Consider the following 19891-nt stretch of genomic DNA (forward strand, 5'->3'; position numbering starts at 1 on the left):
AGCTTGTATGTTTTGGAAGGCACTATGAATGCTGAAAGGTATATAAAGGTTTTAGAGCAACATATGCTCCCCTCCAGATGAAATCTATTTCAGGGAAGGCCTTGTGTATTTCAGCAGGACAATGCAAAACCACATACTGCAGCTATTACAACAGCATGGCTTCGTCGTAGAAGAGTCCGGGTGCTGAATTGGGCTGCCTGCAGTCCTGATCTTTCACCTACAGAGGTGAAATGGAACGGTCATCATGGAACGGTCAGCATGTCGTTGTTACTCACAGTAAGAATTAATGATGCCACAACGTTGCACAATTTCTGGTTGTGAAACTGCTGAGATTTAAATTCCCGACGAAATCGCATCACCTTTCACAAGTGAGAATGTTTTGGTTTGTGTTTTGATAGGCCTATGTAATTACTCAATATTACAGATGTTTAAACTATGGTAACTTATTAATGTAAGGATCAACGGTGAACTGGCGCAGGGTCATGGGCGGCCAAGGCTCATTGATGCTCATGGGGAGCAAAGGCTGGCCCATGTGGTCCAATCCAACAGATGAACTACTGTAGCTCAAATTGCTCAATAAGTTAATGCTGGTTCTGACAGAAAGGTGTCAGAAACAACACATCACAGTTTGTTGCGTAGTCAGGGTGCCCATGCTGACCCCTGTCCACTGCCGAAAGTGCCAACAGTGGGCATGTGAGCATCAGAACCGGACCACGAAGCAATGGAAGAAGGTGGCCTGGTCTGATGAATCACAATTTCTTTTACATCTTGTGGGTGCGGGTGTTTATGCATGTGTGTTGCTTACCTGGGGAACACGTGGCACCAGGATGCACTATGGGAAGAAGGCAAGCCGGCAGAGGCAGTGTGATGCTTTGGGCAATGTTCTGCTGAGAAACCTTGTTTCCTGCCATCCATGTGGATGTTACTTTGACATGTAATGTTGCAGACCATGTACACCCTTTCATGGAAACGGTTTTCCTTGGTGGCTGTGGCCTCTTTCAGCAGGATAATGAGCCCTGCCACAAATTAAAAATAGTTCAGGAATGGTTTGAGGAGCACAAGTTTGCGGTTTTGACCTGGCAACCGAATTCCCCAGCTCTCAATTCAATTGAGCATCTGTGGGATGTGCTGAACAAACAAATCCGATCCATGGAGCCCCCACCTCGCAACTTACAGGATTTAAAGGATCTGCTGCTAAGATCTTGGTGACAGATACCACAGCACACCTTCAGGGGTCTAGTGGAGTCCATGCCTCGATGGGTCAGGGCTGTTTTGGCAGAAAAAGGGGGACCAACACAATATTAGGAAGGTGGTCAAAATGTTATGCATGATCGATGTATATATATCTATGGTTGCTAACATGTTCTGAGTGCTTTGTAGTATGTTGCTATAGCCACTAGGGTGTTGTGGATAGATACTAGCACATTGCTTTGTGGCTGCAAGGGTGTTTGCTTACTAGCCTTAGTCAAAAGAGCAAAACATTGTTAGGGTTTTATTGCAGAATTGCTGTTCATTCATTAAATAAGCCATTTTTCCTCAAAACAGTTTATTGTAGTGAAGTGAAAAAGCACTTTATTGTAGTGAAGCCTCTGCTCCATTAACATCCATCCATCCATTCAACAACAACAACAAAAAAATGGCCTCTGGTATCCTTCCCCGCATACCACAATGCAGAGTTAGCAGGCATTACGCTTTTTTGCGTAACCTTGCAGCCGTCCACTTCCAGTCTGGCTCTGAAACACGTGTCAGGAAGTTTAATGCGTGTTTGTAGAGCACAACTCAAGCTTGGCCTCCCTCACTGGGGCCCTTTAGCGGAGCCCCCAGATGATCGGATCAAGTTACTAAAGTAGGCATTCATCATTTAGCACCCTGTTAAACTGTTTTCAGACAGAAAGATGAAAGGGGGTTGAGAGTGGAATAAACTTTTTAGGCCAATTTCAAATATCTCGTATTCAAAATATCAACACATTTGGAGCACTATGTTCCTATTGAGGGGTCTCGCCGTCAATTTCGGTTGTACCTGGCTTCATCTCCCATTAGGAATACTACTTCTTTGTCCCTTCCTCGTGTTTCTGTTCATTAATAAAACACAACTGAGCTCAATGTCTGAGCTCAGCTTACACACACAGCGCTGGCATCTTTAAAAGGGGGTCCCTGCCTACTTGCTATATCATCGAGCCAATGGCTGGAGTTCTTCCAGACTCCTATATGAACACACTCACACACGGACGAACACTTTCCATTGCAGACATCACCTCAATGAAACTCTCACCTTGGGTTTAACGACGTATCAGATCGTTCATTACACAAAGGTGATTAGCAACTAAACTCGACTGTTCGGTTAACATGACGCTTATAACTGGGACTTTATTTCACCATTTATGGAAAATGGTACATATACATTCCTGCATGTTGAAAACTTGAATAAATCTGAACAAGTAACAGTACTTTTATAATACATACTGTTTACCATCAGTTTCACAGCATAAAAAAAGATAAAAAGTTTCTTATTTCAAAACAAGTGGCCATTATTTTATTACTGCTCCAGAGATGGTTTTTGCAGTACCACTAACGGCCAGCTGGTGGCAGCCAATGATGCAAATAATCAAGATACAATGTGAACACTGTTGCATGGCAAAAGTATGAAACCATATGCAATGTTTTAATAAAACTGTAAATTTTTGAAATTGTAGTATACTTCATTATTGTCCAATTATATGCTTAATTCAGCGAGTGGGGCGGGGGGTTAAAATTATAAATGTATATATAATTGTGTATATCAAATTATGAGTGTAAAACGCAATGTGTGCCAACATCTCTAACAGTCAGGTCTAATTTAACCCTAAATGAACCAGTGTTTTATAAGGTTTTGTTTGGCTAAGCGCCTTTCCCAAAAGTACAACATATTAAACAAATTATATATTTCTACACACTCAAATCCTCAGTTTCATTTGCGTCATTTCATAATGTCAAAGTTCTTTAAAGATAAATTACCATTAGCCGAAATTCATTCCAGTACAAAATATCCTAATTCCTCCTCAAAATCAGAAAAGCAGCACAGCAGTCGGTAACTTGACATTTACAATGACAGGACACCGTTTATTTTACAGCATTCAAAACTACATACACGTTTCCTTTTTTGTGTTGAAAATACAGACAATACAGTCTTTCAATTCCTCTCGATTCTGTCAAAAAGGCATAGAGGAAAAAGAAAAAGTTTTAATGGTTGAGACTGACTCTTCCTCAGTCCAGCAGAGTCCAAAGTCAATTTTAATATCTCAAAAACAAACCGTGAATGCTGAGCACCGTTTCTAAGCTTCTTGGCAAAAAATATTAAGTGCCCTTGTAAGTAAGAACAGTCTGATGAGTGTAAGGTGTGGTGCTGGGCTGTCCTGGAGGGTTTTGGATGAGTTTAAGTGTGTTACTGAGGCGGTAAAGGGATGCCACGGGGGTCTGTGACCTGGCCTTCCTGTAGGTTTTTGACGAGCTGTGCGAGCCAACGTTTGGTGGTGGAGTCGTCCTTTAGCACTTGAGCAAACGTGGTGTCCTTCAGCTGGTCCGGCAGACACTGACGCAGAGCTTCTCTCGCCCTGAAAAAGAGAAAATATAGTGATTTATAAATTCAACTAAATAATATAAATTTAAATATTAATAATTTAGCTAAATGTATAAATTATATGTAATTTAATTTAATATATTTAAATATAAATTACATAAAATTAAATTGTATAAATGTAAAAGTTATATATGAATATAAAATATGTATTTTATAAATATATATTATAAACTGAATTGTACTTTGTTGTATCTAATTTAGTTTTTTTGGTTCAAAATGTGTTTTTTTCTCTCAAAAGTTTGGGGTCGTAAATTTTTAAAATGTTTTTGAAAGAAATCGCTTTTGCTCAACAAGGCTGTATTAATTTGATAAAAATACAGTAAAAACAATAATATTGTGAAATATTACAATGTAAAACAGTTTTCCATTTGAATACATTTTAAATTTATTTATGCAATTTTAATTCATTTATGTACTTTATTCCTGTGATGCAAAGCTCAATTTTCAGCATCATTCCAGTCTTCGATGTCACATGAACCTTCAGAAATCATTCTAATATTATTGTATTTAACCAGGTTTTTATATTTCATATTGTAATTGCAATCTCAAATTATTAAGCAGCACAAACAGGCTCCCAAATCTTCAACTTTTCTGAACTGCGATGTTTGTGCACTTCCTACCGTCCAAAAATGCGCAAGGAACTAGAAAAGCAGAGAAAAAAAATACCTGGAGTTGTCAGAAAGTCTTAAATAACATCGCACAACATGTTTCAGCAGGCGAGCCGAGGGCTCCTTAGACAACTGAAGAACCATCTTTCCCTGCAAGACAAAAGGCACAAAAAAAAAAAAAAAAAAAAACAACATTTAAACCTTAAGCTTAAATAACATTTACAATCACAATCCAGAACTGCAAATAACCAGCCAATCAGAGATATTCAGCTCAAACACAGACAATATAAAGTGTCACACATGATTAACTCTCAGTCTGATTGACAGAAGTAACAGATGCCAATCAAGCGACAATTGTAATTGTAAACAATACGAATAATAGTTAATCACCAGAATCATGGCAACATGTGAAAAGCGTTCATAAGTCTGGCAGATATACGCCAGACCCGTGTCATCCAAGAGAATCTTCTGCAGTATAAACGTGGCCACCTGAAAGAGAGAAACATGTGGTTTAAACACCTGCAAGATAAATTCACCTTTCTGAGTCTTGGATTTACCCTCATATAAGATCAAAATAGGCCAAAATAATATATATGTGGGAAGGAATTTGATGACGTTTTTGCAAACAAACCGTTTTCGATAGCTCGCTGCCGGACTCCATGATGCGCAGACAGAGAGGAATGATTTCTGTGGTCAACAGAAAGTTAATAACCTCCTGCTCATCTGTTTTCACCAGTGCTCCTATAAAACAAACATTTCAATGAACACTTCTTTACTAAAACATTGTTTGCTTTTTTCCCGCATTAGCCGGTTTTCTTACCGATCACACCCAGACTTGTGAGCCGCAGGTATTCGAAGGGTCGAGTTTTACTGACCGTGTGCAGGAAGGGATACAGAAACAGTGGGATGTGAGCTGCCAGGAAAGCAGACCTGAGGATGAAAAACAAAGGGAGGAAAAGGAAAAAAGAAAAAAAAAAAGTCAGTATGACAGAGGTTTAAATGACAGTGTGTCATTTTTGGTGAATACAGGAAGTGAGTTACCGTGTCTCTACGTGGGAGGCCACACACTGCAGCAGTGCTAAAGCATTACACACTCGATTAGACTGATGTGCCGTCAGTGTCGGGGGGTTTATGGATGGGTAGATGTTCACGATTTCCTGTAAAAAAATAAAAAATAAAATCCCCTTTTAATTTTTGAATTAATATCTGAATGTACATTAATTCATTATATATAAATATTATTAATTTTACTTTTTCTATTTTCATACCTGCAAACTCCATATTGGTGAAAAAGGTGACATGTTTACAAAGTAAATAGAAAATACAAATAGAAAATTGTGACTTTAACATGTAAACTAAGCATTCTGGTGCACTCTGACAAGAAAATAGATGGAAAAAACAACAACATTTGCTTCAAGTAAAAATAAAAAACATTTACTTACACTAGGGCTGGGCATTGACAAATTTCACAATTAAATTTTTTGATTCAGAAGCTTTGATTTCAATTTGATTACTACTCATTTTTATTATCAGCCTAAACATTTAAATGGTGGCCATCATAAAACGGTTTTATACATTCAGTATTGAAGCACGTTCAGGCACGTTCCATTCTGGTCTCACTCCAGTCTATAGGAAAGTAGCCCATTTTGATTCTTGTGAGGTTTATTGTGCCTGCAAACTCACCCTGACCCCCCACCCCCCGAGGAAAAAAAAAAAAAAAAAAAACGGTTCTACACGATTCACATAATATATATTTTGATTCAAAACGGATTTCACAGAAAAGTGACTAGTTTGCAGGTATGCATTTTATTTTGAATTTAATATCTGAATATTTGAAAACTTATTTTCTATTTTTTCTATCAAATATCATTCATTTTCATCCAGAAAAAAAAAAGAAAAACAAAAAAAGAGTATTCAAACTCATTTTTATTTGAATTTAATTGTTTAAATGGCATTCATACATAGCTATAGGTTTTTGTTTAGGCCTACACATTTAAACAATACTTCAAATTATTAATTAGTAATTAATTATTAATATTTTATAAATTAATAAAGTATTATTATTATTATTATTATTAAATCACACATTCTTAACTAATGTAATGCAAACACATTTATGTATCCAAATATAAATACATAGTTTAGTAAACTTACAGAGCTCTGACTTGTACCACCTGACTGCTGCAGATTTATTTTGGCGTATATTCGGTTGTTAAGTCTGACGTCGCGCGGCAACGCTTCCGGGTCCAAACGCTCTATCTCATACCACAAGAAAAACAACAAACGGTGCTAATATACACACCCAATGTGGTGTAATACTACAAAAAAAATTATAATCATAACTTTTATCTCCATACCAAAATTCCAGATGGCCAGACAGTGATTCATCTTTTATAAATAGTTAAAATATTAATGTCTGTGATGCTGTGAGCTTGGAGACTGTTGTTTAGACTGTAAGTATATAAAATGTAGGGCTGGGCGATGTATCGAATGCTTTTGTCACGCGCATTTCTTCAGTAAAGCCGGTTCCCTGATTACCGCTAAATCGGCATCACCTGCTTTCAAATGAAGCGGCATTTAATAGACAGAGCCGTAGTTCACTGATAAGACACGCAATATCGCGCTCAATATCGACGGCGATACATATCGATATTGAACGCGATATTGCGTGTCTTATCAGTGAACTACGGTTCTGTTTATTAAATACCGCTTCATTTGAAAGCAGGTTATGGCGATTTAGCGGTAATCAGGGAACCGGCTTTACTGAAGAAATGCGCGTGACAAAAGCATTCGATATATCGCCCAGCCCTAATAAAATGTTTAACTTTTTAAAATGTTTGATGTTTAATATGAATAAATAGCGCTAATAAACAGACATTGATAGCATTCTCAAGTGAAACAAGTTGAGGCTTGGACCCAGAAATGGCATTCCTTACATCATGACTGAAGCAGATAGTGTTAGAAACTAGGGGTATAATGATATGCTCAGGTCACGATACGGTATATATCGCGATAGTGAGTTCACGATATGATATGCATCACGATATTTTGAAAAAAAAAAAAAAAAAATGAAACTAATTCAAATAAAATTTCAATAACAAATTTCAATAATTTCTTGTTTTACATACATACAAGATCACACTTCAAGGTTTAATAAAAACCTTCTGTATTCAAATTAACAGCTTAATAGCGGAATAGTGGCCGCCCAAGTTGGAGACATATTTTTGTTTTTATTGTTTTTTTTCCTCTTATAGTTTTATATCCGCGCAAGATAATGAAACCATCCGTGATCGATTAACTAATCGTTTCATACCTGCTCGTTATGTGTGCTTCAGAACTGTACTCCCACTGGGAGTACAGTTCTGACGCACACTAACATTCCCACAGGCGCTGCATTTTGCAAACTCACAAGGGGGCGCTGTTGTGCGTTCTACAAGCTTGCGTAAGAGCGCTTCAGACTGTTTCAAAGTGATTCTCAATCAATGAAAAGTGCAGATTTATGCCAAGCGATTGCTAAGCGATGAACTCAAGTTGATGAATTATTACAAAGTCTACTTCATGGCCTTTATATAAAATGTTTTAGACGATTGTAAGAATCTGAAGGATCAGCCTGCAATAGTATAGACATTTCAAAATAAGAGTCCCGGTGTATTTCGGGCTTGTTTATAATTAAAAGTCACACGCTAAGTTTTTTCTTTTTCTTTTGGGCATTATTGGTATTTTGGTTACACAATAAATTGTATTTAATTTGATTTCCATTTAATTTATAGTAAATTATTGTAGTCTCCCCCACAGGAAGAAAAGACTAAAGGTGATGATACACGGGGCAACTTTTTGCGCAATGTTGCCGGGCAATGTTGCTTGGGCACTTTCCCATTGAGAATGAGCAACAAATTTATATCTGGATACGTTAGATCTGTTGTGGGCAATTTTTTGAGATCCTCCAATCAGAATGTTAGCAGCCGCTCACGTGACCGAAAAAATTCAAACAAGATGGCGGCCTCTCAGCAGCAGTGGAGCGGAGAAAAGGAGTGTGAACTTTTATCTTTTTACGCTAGTAAGTTGTCATGCGTCAACCCAAAACAGGGAATTTACCTCATATATTGCTTAAAATACCAACAACTGTCCGAAAGTAATGTGTGTATGCTGTAATGAAGCTATTGAAGGATTTCAGTTAAATATTAAAAAGACGGGATTTTTCAACGTCTGTAGTAGCGTAGGCTGTAGGGCGTTTGACATTTGAATAGCTTTTGATGCGATAGAGGCGGGTTCGAATCCGCCTTTTGCCGAACTCGCTCTTCTCCCTTTTCCTGTCACAAATCAGATCGGAAAGGCATTTATTTTTAATAAAAATGAAGAAAATATTTGAAAAGTGCCTAACAAGTGTTTATAATAAAGTATTTATTGAGTTAGCAATAGATTTGCTCCTCTCTGATTAGTTGCTGCCCACTGTCTGTTGCCCTAATTAGTTGCCCTGTGTCTCATCAGGTTGCCCGTTGACGGCAACATTGCCCAGCAACATTGCTCAGCAACATTGCTCAAAAAGTTGCCCCGTGTATCATCACCTTAAGAACATTATTTGACACATATTATTCATTTTTATAAATTTTACTATTAAAATCTGTGTCCCATTCACTGAGAGAGACACTATATGACAGCAAGGAGAACATAGGAAAAGGTGAACCATTTAAATGCTGTAATTTTGCATAATTTACAATGCATAATAATGCATAATATTAGTGTGTAATTAAATGTAATATGCTACGTAATTAAAATTAATTTCAATAAATAAAAATACTATTAAAAATCACACATTATTTGTTTGTCACATGTAGTAGACCATTTTTGTGCCGTGGGTAATAGATTTTTCACCCAGCTACCACCGCAAGTATATTTCAAACCTGTGGGAAGCACTGTAATCATATCGTAAAAGTATCGCCATCACTACGATACATATAGTAACATTTTTGCATTGTGAAATATTGTACTGCGATATATCTTTACACCTCTATTAGAAACGCAGAATTCCATAGAAACACATAATTTTAAGGACTTGAACATCACGGGTTGCCACCTCGTAATTACAGTAATTATGGCATGAACACATCATAAGCTTGTTGTTTTGGTTCAGGAGGAACTGTAAAAGGAAGCTGCTGTTGTTTGTGGCACTCTGTGACTGTCTGTCTACAACTCTGCATAGCCTTACTGAACGCGCTGATGATATTTAATATTTAGACCACTTCTATTATTGATTGCTATCAAGGTGTGAAAAGTTTCAACCAGAATAACAAAAACATTTTAAAAAACAAATTGCCTACCCTACCTTTACGTCTAGATTAGAATTTAGTTTTTCAACCAAAAATGGTTTATTTTAATGTGTCACTAAAATATATACCATGTCAGCCTATAATATTTCTTCCTAACCAACTATCAGTGTTGAATTCAGCATTGATTGACAGGCACCTGTAGGAGAGCCGCTATAGTCCCGCAAGAGTGCCAGAGCATCGGGGCCAGATCCGTCACAGACTCCCTCTTCTTGCTGAGCTCCAGCAGGGCGTTCTCACGAGTTTCAGGACTGGAGAGCTCATTGATCCACTGATAGATCTTCTCACGGTCCACCTGAGCCAGACCCGCCGTGGTTACAGTCTACAGGACAGAGATCACACAACTTCAAATTAAAACGAGAGAAATACAAGCAACTGATGTATATTAGGAATTCAGAACCAATTTTATTCGGCCGTCAGGGTTGATTCCCATTCACACCGTTATTATTGGAAACGCTTTTTTCTGTTCCTCATAATTGATTGTTTATACTTTTACTTTCCAGAAAATATTTTTTTTATATAAGTTTATATTAAATTATATGAATTAAAGATTTTATTTCTTTTTTATTCCTTATATATTCCTTAATCATATATACATAACTAAATACTACCAACACATGTTTACAAACAGCACAGTACACATGTGGAAAAACTCGATACTCAATTTAAGACTGCTTTTAGACATTAGGTACGCTAATAACTATATAGAGGCAAACTGCGCAAGATATATACGCATATCCTAATATAAAGCAACATATATGCTTTAATATATCACCATAGTAACCTACTACATTAGCTTTAGCCGTTAGCTCTATCATGCCCCAGCATAAACAAGGGTAAAACGCCCAAAACCTTCCAAAAACTCACCGCTCCTGTAGCCAACATCCTCCCTATCACTTTATTGTGATCTCCAGAGTAAAAGTGAACAGTAGTTTTTAAAATAACGAGAAATAGATCGGGTTTACATTAGCAAATAAGCTAATAAAAAACAACCGCCTTCCGCTGGTGTTTCTTCTTGTACGGTTCTCTTCCGGTTGGCGTTTCTTCTTCTGCGCGAGTTTTTGGCGGGTGATAACGAGTCTAGTGTTCATTGCTGCCCCTATGCTGACTTTGTTTAGCAATAAATTGTATTGTTATTTTTATAATAAACTAATAATAACAATATGATAAACAATAATCATTACAACTTATTATAAAATATCATTATACGTATTAAAATAATAATTATAAAAATATGGATAATAACAACAACAATAATAATAAATTTAATATTATTATGATATATTTGAACCACTTGAGTTTGTTTTAGCTGTTTATTTGTCCAGAAAATAATATAATAATTGATCCTTCATAAAAATAATTTGGTCTTGTTTTTAATATCATTTACTATCATCATTTAAAAAAGCATTGTGTTCTCAGGCCACATAAGAAAACTTTCTCTCTCTCTCTCTCTTTTTGTGTGTGTGTGTGTGAACTTTGTACTGTTATCAGTGTTACTTATTTTTGTCCCATCCAAAACATGGGGATGGGGTAAAGTTGTCCTCCTCTGGCTCTTTGGCCCCCTTTCTGGATCATTCATTAACCAGACATCGCAGTGTCTGCTTTTTGGATGTGATGCAACTGTTTGGGTGTTTTTGAAGACTAAAAAGTCACTTATTAAATCTGCTTATCAAGCATTATACATACAAGACCAAATGTCATCATGCCCTAATCTTTAACAAACCATAAAGCCAGTCGTAGCCAGAAACTGTTTTAAAAATAACAGTGTATTCTGACTTTTTGGGAGGTTTTCCCAAAGTCTGAACAATGTTTGATGGGAATCCCTCCCCAAAAGAGCCTATCTGTAAAGATAAGGGAATAATTGCCAAATGACCTAAATCCAGTCCACAGGACAGGTTAATTATTCAAAAGACATGTTTGCCGACGCTTTAAAGGTTCCACTTTGGAAAATCAGGGTAGTCAGTAGACAAGTGTGTGTGAGGAAAGTTAGTTTTTTCTTGCAGTCATGGCTAAATTTGTGGAATGTGTGCCCAATTTCTCAGAGGGGCGAAACAAGGAGGTAAGACAAACGAACAGAAGGAATCCTTTTAAAAAAGAAAGGTCATTTTGTACCGACAACGGTTCTCCGCCGATGTGGACTGAACACAAGTTTATTCAACGAAGCCGCAAGCAAAAACTCGCAGCGGAACGACTGTAGTTCGATTCCCGAACAAATGATTCACATGAGTCGGTTCTAGTCCGCTTCCCGAACGAATGACTCTAATAATTAGGTTGTTTTAGTGGATTAAAAACACATACACCGTGTCAAATCAGTGAGTCATTTCTTTTAATTTACTGCAAGACCAATGTAGTCCAATCCTGAATGAATCACTCGTATTTGAATCAAAGCGTGCAACCACAGTCCGATTTTCAAATAAATCACTCTAATGAATCGGTTCTTTTTCATTTACAGCATGGCCAAACGATTCTTGGACGGATTACTCTGCTTAGTGAATCAAAATATCGAATATCGCGAAAACCCGATGATAGAACGAATGACTATAATGATTTGAATCTTTTTAGTGAATCATTCCCTTAACAGCAACTCTGATACTTTAATCAGTAGAATCATTACGTGGTTGTTTATATGACAAAGTGCACCTAGTTGAAGATTTATTGTGTTTCTTTGTTTAGTAGACCTATTGTTTAAGGCCAAGTACCTAGTGAAAAATGCCAAAAGACTATGAAAAGGCATTAAAAGTCAATGTAAACACACCTTTTGTATGAATTGTTTTAAAATGTATTTAAAATGATTTCTATCAATACACAAAATTAAATTTAATATATTATATTTTTTGTTAGACCATACATACAGTAATACGTTAATGTACTGTACAGAGTTTTTCCATTTTTTGTATTACATGACAATATTTTAGCCAAAATATATAATATCCAGGTCATTGACGCCATAGCCGATGCCATCTCTGCCACGGAGGGCTGCAGCTTGCTGGACGTCGATCCAGGGTCTTCGACAAACAGGACGGTGTACACTTTTGTGGGCCCACCCGAGGCTGTAATTGAGGGGGCTCTGAACGCTGCACGTGTTGCGTTTAAACTCATAGACATGACCAAACACTCAGGTACAGCTGTGGCGGCAGAAGCAGACGTAAAGATGTCATACATCACATGAATTTATTTAGTAAAAAATATGTTTTTGAACAGGTGAACACCCTCGCATGGGTGCAATGGACGTGTGTCCCTTCATACCGGTGCAGAACGTCACCATGGAGGAGTGTGTACAGTGTGCCAATGAATTTGGCCAGAGACTGTCAGACATGCTGCATGTGCCAGGTGTGTTTGTACAGGCCAAGGTCATGGTGTCTATTACCTGAACTATTTGAGAATCGCTTCAGTTCCATCCTCCGTTCTTCTTTCTATCTTGTCTTGGTCTTGTAGTCTATCTCTATGGAGAGGCGGCTAGAAAAGAAAGTAGAAGGTCACTTCCCTCCATCCGTGCAGGGGAATACGAGGCATTACCAGAGAAGGTAAGACTCATCTAGACCACAATTCTGTGACCTCATATTCATGATGACATATCTGTGACCTCACTACTTTGAGATCGAAAAAAGAAGTATTAGTATTAGTATTAGTATTAGAAATAGTCCTTTCTTCCCTGTTTTGACGATGGTAGGCTATATCCATGTGAAATGGCTTCTCGAACAAGAAAAAAATTAGGATGGGGCTTGATTTTGTCCAACAGGAATTGATTGGATCATTGGATTGTTGTGGTTTGCTATTGGTCGATCTCATGTGAGTGACAGGTTGTCCCTCCCTCACACCAGTAAACATGTCATCAGCGAAGAGATGCGATATCGCTGCAAGAGGGGAAGTTATTTTGTTTAATATTACGAGGGCATATGAATTAATTTTTTTTTTTTTTTTCAAGCAAAATCGAAGAATGAAGTAGTGTCATTTCAAACAACATCAGGCTAAAACAAAGCTCATTTGGAGTTCATTTTGGTAGTCTGAAACAACTTGCCGGCTGGTAAACACCTTCAAACTACCATTGGTCCAATAGGTATGTGTGGCTCTGGGGCTCCGCCTTTTTTGATCTGGAAATCTTCTCTGGTTCATTTCTTCTGTGGGCGGGGTCAGTTTATTTTAAAATATATTCCATATGCTCATGGCAAAGTTGGGGGTAAAAAATAAGTTCAAAATATGCAAGCTGCGGTATACTGTTTGTGAACATGCTGACGCCACCCACGCTGCTGGGATAGATGAATATATAAATATGTGCTTTATGCTTTGCTCCCAGTAACAAAATAATCACAACAAAAATGACAGTGGTGAGAAAACAACAGTTAAGAAAGCATCTGATCATAGCGAACAAAAGAAATGATCTGGAGAAGATTTCCATGTAAAAGAAGGTGGAGCCTCAGAGCCACACCCATATATTATGTAATCGTCACAGACCAATAGTAGTTCGAAGGTGTTTAAAAGGAGGAGTGAACTGTTGAAAAAGAAATTCACTCTGAGTATATTGGGGCCTTTAGTGTTCGAGTAAAAACTTCAGTATACTTTGGGCTTTAGACTTCAATTATGTCTGAGGCTTAATTTCTGAGAAACAACACTGTTTTACATGCCATATTTGCACAAGTAAACACCTTAAGTAAAAAATAAATTAACAATAATTTCTTTTGTTCTTTGTCCCCAGTTGAAAAAGACTGAATGGGCCCCTGAATATGGTCCTGCCACCTTCGTCCCCTCTTGGGGCGCCACGGTCACCGGCGCCCGAAAGTTTCTCATCGCCTACAACGTGAACCTTCTGAGCACAAAGGAACAGGCTCACAGAATTGCCCTGGATATTAGGGAACAGGGCCGTAGCAAAGATCAAGTATGTCTTTGTCTGACGTCACTGTATCTGTCTCGGTTTTCAATGTGCGTCAGATCTAGAATTTGAGAATCGGACTTAATTATACCCATCACTTACCTTGAGGTTTTTATTATGTTCTTATTCCTGTTAATGCATTAAAAGCATTTGTTGTTTTGCTGCAGCCTGGGCTTCTTAAAAAGGTCCAGGGAATGGGATGGTACCTGGAAGAGGTCAACCTGGCTCAAGTGTCCACCAACATCCTAGACTTTGAGTTGACACCCATGCACATGGTGTATGAGGAGATCTGTAGAGACGCCAAGGTGAGTTATCTTTCAGTCGTTCAAAATCTGAATTGGAATCAGAATCATTTGAAATTGCATGAATCTGAAGTGAATTTATATCCATTCTACCTGTACAGGATTTGAACCTGCCAGTGGTGGGGTCTCAGATAGTCGGTCTGATTCCTCTGAAGGCGATCCTGGACTGTGCAGACTTCTACATCCAGAGAGAAAAGCTGTTTGTTGTGGAAGAGGAGCACAAAATCCGACTGGTGGGTTAAAATGAACATGGTTAAATGTAAACACAGTAGCAAATCAAAGGTCTCATTTAATTACTTTTTCATTATTCTATCAGGTTATCAGCAAACTAGGACTCGACTCTTTGGGGTCATTTGTTCCAAAGGAGAGAATTATAGAGTAAGTCCCAAAACTGTGTTAGTGGAATAGCAATAATTTCTAAATTCTGATTGGCATCTTGATGACTAACAGAAGCACTGTATCTGATTGGTCCACGCTGAGTTTAGGTATATGGTACAGGACAATCAGGGCGACGGGCGGCTTGTGTCTCTGTCTCTGCAGAAGTTTGTCCACAGCGTTGGGGCCAGATCAGCGGCTCCTGGAGGAGGGTCCGTTTCTGCTGCAATCGCTGCTATGGTAATCATAAATGTCATATTTTTGTGTGTGTATATATATATATATATATATATATATAGATATATATATATATATATATATATATATATATATATATATAGTAATACTTTTAAATGATTAAATAAATACATGCATCTCATTGTAAGGGTGCGGCTCTGGGCTGCATGGTCGGTCAGATGACATACGGAAAGAGGCAGTTTGAGTCTTTGGATGCAGAGATGAGGAAACTTATCCCTCCATTTCATGAAGCCATGAATGATTTATTGTTAAAAGTGGATGCTGACTCAATGGCCTTTAACTGCTACATGGTACATGACGACACAAACAACTTTCAATGACTTTAAAAAGAATATTAAATGTATGAGTATGCCATTATAAATACACCACTTGTGTACCATCAGACCATGGAAACCATTGTAAATTATATGTACTAGCAAATAATTGTTTCCCTGCATGTTTCTTTGGTTACAGGCTGCCCTGAAATTACCCAAGGGCACAGCAGATGAAATCAAAAGGTGCGGTTTATCGACTCTGTGATGTTTAAACAAACAAAACCAAACTTCTCATTCATCAAACTAGAGACAAAACTTGTCATTGGAAAATTAAGGAACGTTCTGTCTCATGTTAAACCAGTTTAAGGGTTTTGTTGATGTAAAAACATGTCATGCATGACAAAAAGAAACAGGAAAGACTAGCAAGGACTTAGCAAGGACAATAATGTCTGCAGAGGAGAGCGTGACTGATAAAACACTTATATTATGCAACCATTCAACCTGCATTTATCTTCCAAAGTAAATTTCTTCTTTTGTGGAAAGGTAGTTAGAGAATGTTAATGACAACAGCATTGGCAAAAACACACATAAACATGGCATAACAACCGTTCAAATGTATCAGACCCCTAATGTGGCTATAATTATTTTAAATGAGTAATGACTAACTAAATCTTGTTCTTTCATTGTACAGGAGGGAAGAAGCCATGCAGGAGGGTCTGAAGGCGGCGGTGGGCGTCCCTCTGTCCCTGGCAGAGAGAATAAACACACTGTGGCCGGTTCTCAAAGAGATGGTGAAGTACGGAAACGTGGCATGTAAATCAGACATTCAGGTGAGAATGGGCTGATTTTTGGGGTTCTGACACATATACAGTCATGCTCAAAAGTTTACACATCCCTTGCAGAATCTGCAAAATGTTAACTATTTTAACAAATTAAAAGAGATATCATACAAAATGCATGTTTGTTTGTTTTTATTTAGTACTGTCCTGAATAAGATATTTTAAATAAAAGATGTTTACATATAGTCCACAAGACAAAAAAAAAAAAAAAAGCTGAATTTATAAAAAATAACCCCAAAACGTGCTTCCAACACGTGCTTCCAAAATCTTGATTTAACAAAAATGGCATGACTTTTAAGGTTAAAAATGCTGACATCAGGATTTAATCCAATGCATGATTCCTCTCACGTGCAGGTAGCAGCTAAAGCTTTGGAAGCAGCAGTATATGGAGCAAATTACAACGTAATTATAAACTTGAAGGACATCACAGATGCTTCATTCAGAGCTGCTGTGAGTATCTGGAAACATTCAAAAGTCAAGATTCCCATGATGCATTTTAAATAAAACCACACATTTTTCTTTTTACATTTAATAACACAGACATTACATGATCTGAAACTTATTTTGAGGAACTCTTAAATGTCAAAAAACCAATTGTCATTGTTCCTGGTAATCATGGACATTTATGTGGTTTGTTGATTTTTAGACTGAAGCGAAAATGTCTGTGCTGTTAAAGAACGCCAGAGAAAATGCCAATGTAGCACTGCAGATGGCTGACCAGAGGAAATGATGACACAGTCTTTACAGATAGTGAGACAGTAACTTCCAAAAGATCAAATAAAGACACTGAACTGAACACATACTGACATGCAATTTGTGTTTTATTCTGCTGTAAAGCTCTCTGGTGCACATAACCCATAGAATTACTTTGTAAGTGTGTTACTCTAAATGCATTTTCCATTTGTTAATACCCACTATACAATCATAAATAAACTAAAAATTGTGCAGCTTGTTAATAAGATATTTGCCATTACTTTTCAAAGCAACTGGATTTTCGATTTTAACATGGTGGACCATAAAGATGAGCATGATTTCACCAAGTGCAACATGTGCCTGGAACAACATCTTTGTTGATCCTGAAGCAACATTCTAATCAACCAATCAGATTTGAGGGACATGCTTACAGTTTATGTCAAGATTAGGCTTACAACCGGGGTTGTATAACATCAGTGTTATTCATCATTCCCTCTGATTTTAGGGGTAGGTTATGAGTTGGGTTAGGTTTAAGGATAGGGATATAGTTAGGACAAAATTTTCGGACAGGATATGCTGATCCAGGAACATGTCTTGCTTGGCAAAATCACGGTGACCGGACCATAAAATGGACCACAATAACATAGATTGAGGATGGGGATTTTTTGACTCAAGCAAACAGCCAGAACACCATTGCAACCACCTCTCGACACCCTGGCAACCAGCCAAAATACCTTAGCATAAAGACAGTGTTGCACTGATAAGCACCTCTCATATTTCATTAGACAATGTAAAACCTTTTTGCCACTTCCAAGTAATTCATTTAAAGTGAGTGCCAATGAAATCATTGTGATAATTGCAATGTAAAAACTTCTAAACCTTTTTAGGTTTGCAAAATCGGTTGCAAAATATGACATTTTTCATAAACGAGACTTGTGCTTTGTGCAGTCATATTTTAAGCAGACTCACCTAGAATCATTCTTTAAAGAACTTGATAATCCACCAGCAGGTGGTGTTGTGACAGACCAACCAAAGGCCACCCTCAGTATCACACTCCCTCTGTTATCATCCCCGCTATCATCTGTTGTTATTTATGCATCTATTAAAGCTGCACTGCTGGAAAAAGAGAGATAGGGAGAGCAGAGACATCTGTATCTGCAGTTGTCAGAGAACAGCTGTAGCAATAATTAGCAACAGCTCAGTCATCTTCCCTGCATATTCAAGAAGCACCACATCAACAAAACAACGTTAAAAGTTACAGCTGTGATCTAAGAGTGAAAAGAGTCCATTCACCAATATAAACTGGTGAATGCACCCATTTTCAGGTGTTTAGACAGAATAAAACATTGTCGACCATATAGCAACAACACTTGTCAGAACAACCTAGCAACCCCTAGCAACATGACGATGTCTTAAAAAGAACACTCTCAATTGTATAGCAAGAGGCTAAAAATCATAACAAACTCATAGCAACCACCTACAAATACAATCAAACCACATCCAACACTGTAAAAACCTTTCAGAAAAACCTAGAAACCATGTGTAATGATCCATAACGCCCATGCAACAACATGATGATGTCTTAAAACGAACACTCTCAATTATAAAACAAGACAAAAATCACTCAGAAACCCATAACAGCCACCTAGAAACATTGTGTCAACATTAAAAAACTCGTCAGAACAACCTAGCAACCCCCTAGTAACAATCCATAATGCCAAAGCAACAACATGATGACGTCTTAAAAGTAATACTCTCAATTATAAAACAACAAGACAAAAATTACTCAGAAACCCATAACAGCCACCTAGAAACATAGTGTCAACAATAAAAAACTTGTCAGAACAACCTAGCAACCCCCTAGTAACAATCCATAATGCCAAAGCAACAACATGATGACGTCTTAAAAGTAATACTCTCAATTATAAAACAACAAGACAAAAATCACTCAGAAACCCATAACAGCCACCTAGAAACATTGTCAACAATAAAAAACTTGTCAGAACAACCTAGCAACCCCCTAGTAACAATCCATAATGCCAAAGCAACAACATGATGACGTCTTAAAACAAACACTCTCAAATTCTAAACTCAGCAACCACATGGCAACCACCAAGAAATACTCCATCAACCATAATAGTAACACTTTAAAAATGGTCAGAACAGCCTTGCAGCCACCTAGCAATACCTTGGAACCACACAGAGCACACTAGCAACAGCTCGGCAACATGTTAAAAACCAACCTAACAACTACCTAGCAATACCCTAGAAACTACCCATCCCTGTTGAAAAAACAGCATATGCTGATTAGGTATGTTTTGAAGCATGACAGCTGGTTTGATCTGGTTTAAGCTGGTCCTCAGTTGGTCATTAGCTGGTTAAGTGCTGGTTCTAAGCTGCTCCTAAGCAACTAGCTCCAGCTAACCAGCTCAGGAGCAGCTTAAACCAGCTCAGACAAGCTCTCATGCTTCAAAACATACCTAATCAGCATATGCTGTTTTTTTCAACAGGGATAACATGCTAAAACCACTCAGAACACCCTCACAAATGTATAGCAATATGCAAAAACTTCCAAGCAGCCATCTTAACAACCGCCTAGAAACATCCTTGCAATCAATATTGAATCCTCCAGCAGCATGATAAACATACAGTTCCTAAAAGGATTAGATGTCCTAGAAGATGTAAAAACATCGGAAAGGCTAGACACATGGGCACATCAAATTTTAATGGATAATTCCCATAATGAATTTTTTAT

The 19891-nt window shown here is 37.6% G+C and overlaps 2 protein-coding genes across 2 annotated transcripts; one reads left to right on the plus strand and one right to left on the minus strand.

Moving 5' to 3' along the window:
• Positions 1-2397: 2397 nt before the first annotated feature.
• cnot9 (CCR4-NOT transcription complex subunit 9) lies at positions 2398-10576 on the minus strand. The gene is made up of 8 exons (XM_067398569.1): positions 10416-10576; positions 9688-9870; positions 5266-5381; positions 5045-5154; positions 4856-4965; positions 4615-4713; positions 4283-4374; positions 2398-3590 (listed from the first exon to the last, which is right to left on the minus strand). Exons 1-8 carry the CDS (start codon positions 10431-10433, stop codon positions 3422-3424), a joined length of 897 nt encoding a protein of 298 aa, XP_067254670.1. The 5' UTR covers positions 10434-10576; the 3' UTR covers positions 2398-3421.
• Positions 10577-11459: 883 nt separating this feature from the next.
• ftcd (formimidoyltransferase cyclodeaminase) lies at positions 11460-17544 on the plus strand. The gene is made up of 14 exons (XM_067395970.1): positions 11460-11607; positions 12484-12667; positions 12750-12878; positions 12984-13072; positions 14242-14421; positions 14583-14720; positions 14819-14950; positions 15034-15095; positions 15203-15332; positions 15479-15640; positions 15804-15847; positions 16296-16434; positions 16798-16893; positions 17090-17544. The coding sequence occupies exons 1-14, from the start codon at positions 11554-11556 to the stop codon at positions 17171-17173; spliced, it is 1623 nt and encodes a 540-aa protein (XP_067252071.1). The 5' UTR covers positions 11460-11553; the 3' UTR covers positions 17174-17544.
• The last annotated feature ends 2347 nt before the right edge of the window (positions 17545-19891 follow it).

This window comes from Chanodichthys erythropterus, chromosome 10 (genome assembly GCF_024489055.1).
Source record: "Chanodichthys erythropterus isolate Z2021 chromosome 10, ASM2448905v1, whole genome shotgun sequence".
NCBI classification, from domain to species: domain Eukaryota; kingdom Metazoa; phylum Chordata; class Actinopteri; order Cypriniformes; family Xenocyprididae; genus Chanodichthys; species Chanodichthys erythropterus.

Bases quoted from the DNA above. Each gene is read 5' to 3' on its own strand.
- cnot9 (XM_067398569.1), bottom strand. The intron at 5,382-9,687 runs GTGCCTGTCAAT...ATTTTTTTACAG, and splicing joins CTATAGCGGCTCTCCTACAG to GAAATCGTGAACATCTACCC. The intron at 4,714-4,855 runs GTTTGTTTGCAA...TCTCTCTTTCAG, and splicing joins GCAGCGAGCTATCGAAAACG to GTGGCCACGTTTATACTGCA.
- ftcd (XM_067395970.1), top strand. From the start codon at position 11,554: ATGGCTAAATTTGTGGAATGTGTGCCCAATTTCTCAGAGGGGCGAAAC. The intron at 15,096-15,202 runs GTAAGTCCCAAA...CGCTGAGTTTAG, and splicing joins CCAAAGGAGAGAATTATAGA to GTATATGGTACAGGACAATC. The intron at 16,894-17,089 runs GTGAGTATCTGG...GTTGATTTTTAG, and splicing joins ATGCTTCATTCAGAGCTGCT to ACTGAAGCGAAAATGTCTGT.